We start from the raw sequence: 10273 nt of genomic DNA, 5'->3' as shown, positions 1-10273 counted from the left end.
GATATGAGTGTCGTTATTAAATTCTCACGCAGCGGTGTTTTTGCTCCAATTGTGCTACACTTGATAGGATGAATCACTAACTCCTTCTTGAATTCCTTCATTTTTCTCTCATAAACTCTTTTTTCTATATCGCAGAGCATTTTTGAATGGAAGACGTCTGTTTTGTTTTTTTCTTCTTTTTATCAACATAAGTGAGGAACGTTAAGCCAGAAGTGGGGAATGTGACATTTCCACCCAAGCCATGAAACTTGTTTTTTAATAGTTGCCATTTGATGCTTTTATTATTATTATTATTATTATTATTATTATTATTATTATTATTATTATTATTATTATTATTATTATTATTAAGTAATAATAATATTATTACCAAAAATTAAAATAATATAATCAACAAGTATTTCTACTCCCAAGGTAAAATATAAAAATAAAATAAAATGACTGGACGTTACATTCCACATACCTTAAATAGTTTCGTCATCGAAACTGGTATTGGAGAAAAGTTTTGGGTATTGCTCTCTCATTTTGTCTTCTAGTTCCCAAGTGGTGTCTCCAGTGGCTTGATTCCAAACTACTTGCACCAATAGAATTTCTTTGTTGCGAAGCAACTTGACTTTTCTATCTTCAATACTTGTTGGAGGTAATTCAAAAGATAAATCCTCCTTCAACTGCACTACATCCGACTCAATGACATGTGATGGATTAGGGACATACTTCCATAGCTGAGAAACATGGAACACATCATAAATGTGGGAAAGAATAGGTGGTAACGCAACTTTATAAGCTACCAGTCAGATTATTTTGAGGATTTGGTAAGGTCCAATGAACTTTGGTGTGAGTTTCTTTGACTTGATAACCCTACCAACTCCTGTAGTAGGTGTTACACGAAGGAACACATGTTCGCCTTCTTCAAATTCTAAGGGCCTACGACGTGTATCAGCATAACTTTTCTGGCGATTTTGGGAAGTTCTCATCCTCTCTCTAATTTTCCCGATCTTTTATGTGGTATGTTGCACCATTTCAGGCCCTACTATGGTACTCTCACCATCATGATACCAACACAGTGGTGTTTGACATTTTCGTCCATAAAGAGCTTCGTATGGAGCATCCCAATGTTTGCATGAAAACTATTATTGTAAGTGAATTCCACTAACGGTAAACACTCATCCCATCTCCCACGATCATCTAGGGCGCATGCTGTTAGAAGATCCTTTAATGTTTGATTAGTTCTCTATGCCTGTCCGTCGGTATGCAGGTGATAAGCAGAAGTTAATCTCAACTTCATTCCTAATGCTTCATGTAAGGCTCCCTAAATGTGTGAGGTAAACTTTGGATCCCGATTTGAGACGACGCTGGAAGGAACTCCATGAAGTCTCACAATCTCTGTGAGGTAGATCTTTGTCAATTTAGTCACATTATGAGTGGTCCTCACATGTAGGAAATGTGTTGACTTAGTTAGACGATCGACTATCACCCAAATCGAATCATTCTTCCTCTGCGTCTTGGGCAATCCTATGATGAAATCCATATAAATACTATCCCATTTCCATTTAGGCACGTCTAAGGTTGCAACATTCCTGCGGGTCTCTGATGTTATACTTTAGCTTTCTGGCATGTCAGGCAAGCTGTCACAAACTCGACCACCCGTTTCTCAATTCCAGGCCACCAATAGTTTTGCTTCAAATCTTGGTACATCTTGATCACTCCTGGATGAAAACTCAATTTACTCTTATGTGCCTCATCAAGAATAATCTCTTTTATCTTGTCCACTGCCGGGATGCAAATGCGTCCGTTGCAGCGCATAATATTGTTTGGCCCAACTTTGAATTCTGATGTCTTCCCTTGCACAATCAAGTGCCTCTTCTGCTGAAGTAGTTCGTCGTCAAATTGATGTTTCTGAATGTCCTCAATTAACCCATTAGAGAGGGTTATCATGCTAAATTTTAATTCTCCTGGTGAAAACTCCACATTCAAGTTAAGATCACGAAACTTCTCTAGTAATTCTTGTTCTTTTACCACTAAGGATGATACAAGTATATTTTGTCTACTTAAGGCATCCGCAACTATGTTGGCCTTTCCCGGGTGATATTGCAATCTAAAGTCGTAATCCTTCAAGGTTTCCATCCACCTTATTTGCCTCATATTGAGCTCTTTTTGATTGAACAAGTATTGCAAGCTTTTATGGTCACTAAAAATTGTAAATGTATTTCCATACAAGTGGTGTCTCCAAATTTTTTGGGAAAACATTATCGTAGCCAGTTCCAAATCATGTGTGGGATAGTTTCTTTCATGTGTTTTTAGTTGTCGTGATGCATAGGCTACTGCCTTCTTATTCTGCATGAGGACACTTCCCAATCCTTGATGAGAGGCATCATAATAAACTTCGTAGGGTTCATCTGGTTGTGGCAAAGTTAGTACCGAAGAGGTCGTCAAACGTTCCTTTAATAGTCTAAAACTCGCCCTTCTGTCCACGGAAATGGTTGATATTTCTTGTAAGTTGGGTCAGTGGAGATACAATCTTAGCAAAACCTTCAATAAATCTTCGGTAATAGTCAGCTAATCCAACAAAGCTTTTAATGTCTGTAGTAGTCCTTGGTCGCTTCCAATCTACAACGGCCTTTACCTTGCTTGGGTCGACAGCAGTTCCTTCATTCGAGATCACATGCCCTAGAAAATTTACTTCCTCCAACAAAAATTCACACTTTGCTTGGTTGGCATACAATTGTTTTTCTCGAAACACTGATAGAACTTGTTGTAATTGCTCCTCATGCTCCTCTCGACTTTTAGAATAAATGAGAATGTCATCTACAAATACCACTACGAATTCATCCAAAAATGGGTGGAAGAAACGATTCATGTAGTCCATAAATATTGCGGGTGCATTAGTCACTCCGAATGGCATTACAAGATACTCATAATGTCCGTAACGAGTCTGAAATGCAGTCTTGGGAATGTCTTCTGCCTTAACTCTTATTTGGTGATACCCATATTTCAAATCTATCTTGGAGAACACTACATCCCCTCAGAGTTGATCCATAAGGTCATCGATGTGCGGCAATGGATATCGGTTCTTGATAGTGGCCTTGTTGAGTTGCCTATAATCTACACAAAGTCGTGAATGTCTGTCCTGTTTCTTTACTAACAAGACAAGAGCTCCCCACGGTGAAACACTAGGTCGAATAAATTGTTTTGACATTAATTCTTCCAATTGTTCTTTAAGTTCAGTTAGTTCGGAAGGCGACATCCGATAGTGTGCCATTGAGATGGGTCCAGTACCTGGGTGTAAGTCAATAGAAAAATCAGTCTCTTGCACTGGCAGTAGTCCTAGTACATCAGTCAGAAACACATCGGAGAAATCTCTAGCCACTAGTACATCCTCTATCTTGGCATCATGAGTAACTCCAATACTAGTTAGGGACAAAATCTCCATATCTCATTCCTTAAGAGCAACCTTGATTTCGTGCGCGGCTAAGAATTTAGAAAGCTCTGGGTCGGGGAAAATTACAGTCTTACGACCACAATCTAATAAAATATAATGGTATGACAACCAATCCATACCAAAGATAACGTCGAGGTTCTTTAGAGCTAGACAAATGAGATTCACATTAAACTTCCTACTCAACACAACTATAGGACAATGCATACATGCCGTATTTGCAGTTAAAGTCTTATCAGCAGCAGTGGTAACAAACAAATCAAACAATAAGGTTGTGACATGCAACTCCAATAGCTTCACACAGTCCATAGAGATAAATGAATGTGTTGCATCAGAGTTAAAAAGGACAGTTAAAATATTACTTGAGATTTCACACTCCCCTTGGAAGGATTCATTCGGACAAGAGGTCCCTTGACCATTTATATTGTAAACTCGTCCTTGAGTTGTTGGGCGTGTCACTTTAGTCGCCTTCAGTAAGGCTTCTGCCTTTGGTTCCTTGAAATCCCTGGCTAAATGTTCGGGCTTCTGGCATTTAAAACATACACTGTCGTTGAGTGTGCACTTATCCGCAAAGTGTCTTGGGTCTCCACAATGATAACAATATGGCTTTGATTCTGAAGTCATCCGTCTATCATCTGAAATGGAGGTCATTGGACGATATGGTCCCTTATTTGACCCTTGAGGACGATCATATGGTTTTTGATTTGGTCTACTACGACCCTGGTTCTGATTACTCGGTCGTGTTGGTCCCCCGTGGTTACTAGTACCCCCACGATTCCGCATGCAGTTCTTCATAGCCTCTACTTCTCTGCACTTTTCCACTAGGGGTTGGAAGTGCGTGATTCCTAGAGGTAGTAGCGAATCTTGAATTTCGTACTTCAGCACATCTTGGAAACGGTGACACATAAAGTCTTCATCAACAGTCTAATGAAAAAACTTGAAATATCGCGATAAGGATTCAAACTTCGATGCATATTCTCCCACAGTCATGCTACCCTGGTGGACCTTTAGAAAGTCATCTCCCAATTTTGTTCTAGCACTTACAGGAAAGTACTTGTCCAAAAACTTCATCTGAAAAGAATCTCAGTTAATCTCTTCTTGAGCAGCTTCCTTCATCAGTTTGGTGCTCCTCCACTAATATTCAGCATCACCAAGTAGCAGATAAGTGGCATAATTCACTTTAACTTCAGGTGGACATCGAATCACTTCAAAGATCTTTTCCACTTCCTGTAACCACTTGTCAGCCTTTTCAGGATCCACATCTCCATGAAACTTGAGAGGGTCATGCCTACGGAAGTCTGCTAAACCTCTAGATTCAGTCGTTCTTTCTTCCCTTTCCTCCATTTGCATTTCACGTTGATTCTGAGCAGCGATGGCCGTAGCCATTTATACCATAGCTTGAGCCATCTCAGTCATTCCCGCTTCATTAGTCCCACTAGCACCAGGAGTACGTCTTGGAGGCATCGTTCATGTGACGCTCAATTCAGTTAGTGTCAAGCACCTGCCTTAAAATCAATAAAGATATTGTCTAGAAGAATCATGAGTAAAGGATAACGCTAACTACCATATCCATACCAACAAATGGCAAAAAGTCACAAGGAGGTATACTACAACTACACTACTATTCGAAGATGGTCAGCTTACACCTAACTCACAGTCCAATCAAGATCGAACTGCTCTGATACCAAAACGTAACATCCTATTTATTTATTTTTATTTTTTTAAAACAAACTATATAATTTCCCATGTAATTTCAAACAAACAAACAAATAATCCATTATTAATTTAAAATCCATCAGTATCACAATGAGATACTTAATACTCAAATTATAAGGTTCAGAAATGTACTACTAAAATGATAAGTGACATAGACTAGAGTTCAACATAAATAAATTTCCTAAAGCTGACCACTACTACCCCTAGAATTAAATAAGATGTTCCATTTACTCTTCTGAAAACTTCCCCGGATATGCAAGTAGATTAGGAATGTCATATGTCCAAAAGTAAGGGTCATCTCCAAAATACTTACCAATAAATAATAAATAAATAAATAACAATAAAATAAAACAATACAATGTTTACGTAATTAATAACATTAATTCACCCAAACGACAACCAGAAGGTACACTGAAAATACAAATATAATATTATGATATCTATATAATTAATAATATTAATTAATCCATACAAACCACCGAGGTACAATAAATATAACATTGTTTCACAACAACCAGGAGGTACAATCATATACAAATTTATCAATATAATATCTACTCAAACGATCACGAGGTACATTTATCAATATAATATCTACAGCATTACTAACATTCATTACTAACATTGTTTCATGATACAATCGTATACAAATTTATCAGTATAATAATATTTACATCATTAATAACATTGTTTCAACCAAACGATCAGGAGGTACAATATATTATTTATCTTTATAAAGTACTAATCACATTTAAATCAATGCATACCCAAACATACCTTATTACTTAATCTATATGCCAATGTAATGATTCCGGAATATCGCCTCCCCGCAAGGGCTTCGTGGGTCCTTCCAAGCAACACCACTAACTCAAAATCTTCGCAAGGATACGTGAGCTCCAACCAATTATGGACGCACCACCATACGACTATGAATGAATGCATGAATGTGGACACTTTAATAAATCATTAATATAATGCGAGGCTGACTCATTAACGACATTTCACGTAACATTTATTCTTCACACTTTGAATATGTTCAACACAACCATTATGACAACATATCACATAACATTCATTCTTCACATTTTGGTATTGTTCAACACAACTATTATAACAACATATCACATAACATTTATTCTTCACACTTTGAATACGTTCAACACAACCATTGTAACAACATATCACATCATATTTATTTTCCAACATTTGATAAAAGCTTTTCAGCATAGTATATATTTAATCTCACAAATTCTAAAATAAATACAAGGCTTAATTGCAGTTTTGGTCCCCCTATTTTAGCTGAATCGCGAAATTAGTCCCTCCATTTTGTTTCTCCCCAGTTTTGGTCCCCCAAACAGAATTTTAGTCCAAAACTTGATGAAATTTTAGTTTTTAAAGCCGTACTACACCATTTATGGTCATATATTTCAGGTAGAATTATTGCAAATGAGATCTTGAGGCATTGTGTGACTTAAATAAATGCAAAAAAAATGAAATTTCATCAAGTTTTGGACCAAAATTCTGCTTGGGGGACCAAAACTGGGGAGAAACAAAATGGAGGGACTACTTTCGCGATTCAGTTAAAATAGGGGGACCAAAACTGCAATTAAGCCTAAATACAATCATACATAGATATAATTGGAGTGATGCCCTTACCGATATGAGCGTCGTTATTAAATTCTCAGGCATCAGTTTTTTTTCTCCAATTGTGCTACACTTGATGGGATGAATCACTAACGCTTTCTTGAATTCCCTCCTTCTTCTCTCCTAAACTCTTTTTTCTATATTGCAGAGTGTTTTTGAATGGAAGACGTCGGTTTTTTTTTTTTTTTTTTTTTTCCTTTTTATCAAGTGAGGAACGTTAAGCCAAAAGTGGAGAAAGTTAAACCAGAGTAATGTGGCATTTCCATCCAAACCATGAAACTTGCAAAGTTAAGCTGGCATTTCCATCCTGAAACTTGTTTTTTAAAAGTTGCCCTTCGATGCTTTTATTATTATTATTATTATTATTATTATTATTATTATTATTATTATTATTATTATTATTATTATTATTATTATTATTATTATTATTATTATTACCAAAAATTAAAATAATATCATCAACAATTATTTCTACTCTCAAGGTAAAATATAAAAATAAAATAAAATGACTGGGCGTTACACATATCAAACTATAGTTGGAATAAGTATATCATAAGACACACTAGTCTAAAAATTAATCTTACTTGAAAATATTTGATTTTCTGTTTTTCTACAAAAGTTGTCCATTCGTCTAACGATATCAAGTTTTCCTAAAACCTCGAACGACCATTAAACTTTCTTTAGGCATCTTTAAGATATATTTTTTTTGTCAATAGAGCTCGGAAATCTCTATGCAATTTTCCAACAACCATAAGTATATTTTTTTTTTTTACGTATATTGTACATTATGAAAGACCTATACAAAAAATAACAAATACAAAATGTTTGAATAATGTATTTTAATACCAACAACATAAACAACAAATAATTATAACAAACAAAATTTTTAGTGGCTTCCAATACTTTTTTCCACCAATTATCACAAGTAGTCGGAATACGTTGACGAGTCACAACACCAATATAGCTTATTAACATTGAACCATTAAGCTTAATTGGTTAACCATGTACATTACAATCCACTTTATTATAATCTTAAAGTAAGTAGTATAAAAAACACAACATAATCGAATTTTAAACAAAATATGGAATTGCCTCAAACTGTATTCCTTTATATCTTGCACGAACGGTTTTTTTCATAATAATTAACCCTTGTGTTGATCTCCTTTTCTTCTTTTTTGTAGAGATTTATTTTATTCATTAACAGAAAACTCATTAGCACCATCATCATAATACACCATTTATCTACAACAACAACAAAAATATGTTAAACTAATATGAAATTAAAAATACTACTGTTAAACAGTAATGAAAGTAGAGTTGATAAACAGGAACCCAAATATTTTATCTTATAAATTTTTTAGAGACTTACAAACTTAATAGGAGAGGTTTAGTGTCTAAAGGCTGGTGGTTTGCATTTTTAAGTTTCTGAGGTTTCTCTTGGTTGAGGGTTGGTAACCTCTCTCCGGAAGAGATGAGCGAGGAAGATGAAGGATTTTGGCTAAAAGAAGAATGAAGAAGAGGTTTGTTGGGCGCAGTGTCCGTTATATCTCATTTTTTAAATTTTGTAATTTTTTTATAGACAATGATTTTAAGAAAAGTGGAGTCTAAGATATACCATATTTTTGGTTTTTAATAAGACCTTAGATAAGAGTGTCTAAAATTCACAACAACAAAAAATTATAAGAGCTTAGACAACACTTTTAAAAAAAAAAAAGTTGTTGTCTATGGTTCACCAAAAAACATATATAAGACCTAAGACAATGTGTTTTTTTATAAAAAGTGTTGTCTATGGTTCAACAATTTTTTTTTATAAGACATAAGACAACGCTTGTTATAAAAACGTTGTCTAAAGTACTATCTAAAAGTTCTGTATTTTCTAATAAATGTAACAAATGCGCTTTTTCAAAAAAGTTTTGTTAAAGGAGCGTTGTTATTAGTCATTTTTGGCGTAATGTTCATATGTGATTTCTATTGCAAAGTGTCATCCAATAACTCTTTATTTTCTAAAATGTAGGTATTTCGCAATAGTGTTTTATTGACTCGCCATAAAGGTATTGGTAATGTTATTTTTGAAATTAACTCTCCATGATTAAGAAAGACTATACTTAGTTTACTCTCTTATTTATCCTCTTCAAATAAATTATCTTTATATTGCATCATATAGACTGCATCACAATGCTCCTTCTTTTGTTCAAACGGTATACTCAACTTTTTCTTTATTTGATTCATTTATGATGTATGATACAAAGAGTTATCATTTTCAACTTCCGTTTTACTTAATATAATTCATTTTTAATAAATAAATAAATAAAAAGGGTATAATATGCCATAGAAAGAAACTTTATATTTGGTATTCGACAACTCATCTAACACAGTTTTTTTTAATGAAAACATCTAACACAATTTCGTTACATTGTGTGAGAAAAGAGGCTATATTTATAACAACGACTTTATAAAAGTGAAAGCGACAAAACATATACGTCGAGAAAATGAAGGATAACCATCTTATATTTTTTTTTACATATCTATCTTATTTAATAGGATTAAATATATAATCTTAGTGAATAAATACATTTTTTTGTTTTAGTCTCAATAAATTTATTTATTTATTTATTTTTGTCTTTATAAATATTTTTATTTTATTTTTTGTCTTTGTTAATTTTTTTATTTTTTACAATTGATTTTTATTGAAATTGAAATCTGTAATTTCTTATATCTCTAATAATTGAGTGACTAAATTTTTTTACAAAAACTAAAACCTAAAAACTGATAGTTACATAACCTAAAAACATACATAATTATAAAAATCAATGATACATTTAAGCCTATATAATATATTTTATAGCAATTAAACTTGTTCATGTGGGTATCACTCTTGAGTGAAATATTCCACGGAGACAGACAAATATAGAGATACATATTTTGAAGGATCATTTTTGAGATAAAATTAGTATCGTGGGGTTATGTCGTAACAAGCTCCATTTCAATATCAAAGTTTTGTCTCTTTTCTAGACACTTATTAATAATTCAAAATTAAAAATTTTATATAGACAATAACAAATTTTAAACATTCAATAAGTTGAAAATACAATTTTCAATTAATTTAAAATTTTTATTGATCTATTAAAGTTAACTCAAATGGGTCTCTTAAGTGTTCTTCTTGTTATCTCTAAGTGTCAAGGGTTTGAGATCACCTTGTTCAATCAAGTTGTTATCCCATTGATAATCTCAACAAAATAGTCTTTCATTTTTAACTATTTTTTTTTTTGTGTGTAACTTTTTGTCCTTTCACTTGTTGTTTTCAAATTAGTTCAATATAAAAATATTTATTATTTTTATCAAAAATACCTCTAACAATTTACTGCAGAGTGAAATCAATAAAATAAAATAATAAATAGTTAAAGATATTATAAAAAGTAATAATAATTTATCAAAATAATCATATTTAAATTTGTTGTTTTAATATATATATATATA

The 10273-nt window shown here is 33.3% G+C and overlaps 1 protein-coding gene across 1 annotated transcript; it reads right to left on the bottom strand.

The window, feature by feature from the left end:
* Positions 1-3433: 3433 nt before the first annotated feature.
* On the bottom strand, positions 3434-4342 carry LOC101505108 (uncharacterized). Its single transcript, XM_004515574.1, has one exon. The coding sequence runs from the start codon at positions 4340-4342 to the stop codon at positions 3434-3436; it is 909 nt and encodes a 302-aa protein (XP_004515631.1).
* Between the last annotated feature and the right edge of the window lie 5931 nt (positions 4343-10273).

This window comes from Cicer arietinum, chromosome 3 (genome assembly GCF_000331145.2).
Source record: "Cicer arietinum cultivar CDC Frontier isolate Library 1 chromosome 3, Cicar.CDCFrontier_v2.0, whole genome shotgun sequence".
In the NCBI taxonomy this organism is placed as follows: Eukaryota; Viridiplantae; Streptophyta; class Magnoliopsida; order Fabales; family Fabaceae; genus Cicer; species Cicer arietinum.
The sequence above is the reverse complement of the archived record's forward strand: the minus strand, read 5'-3'. Positions and strand labels throughout refer to the sequence as shown.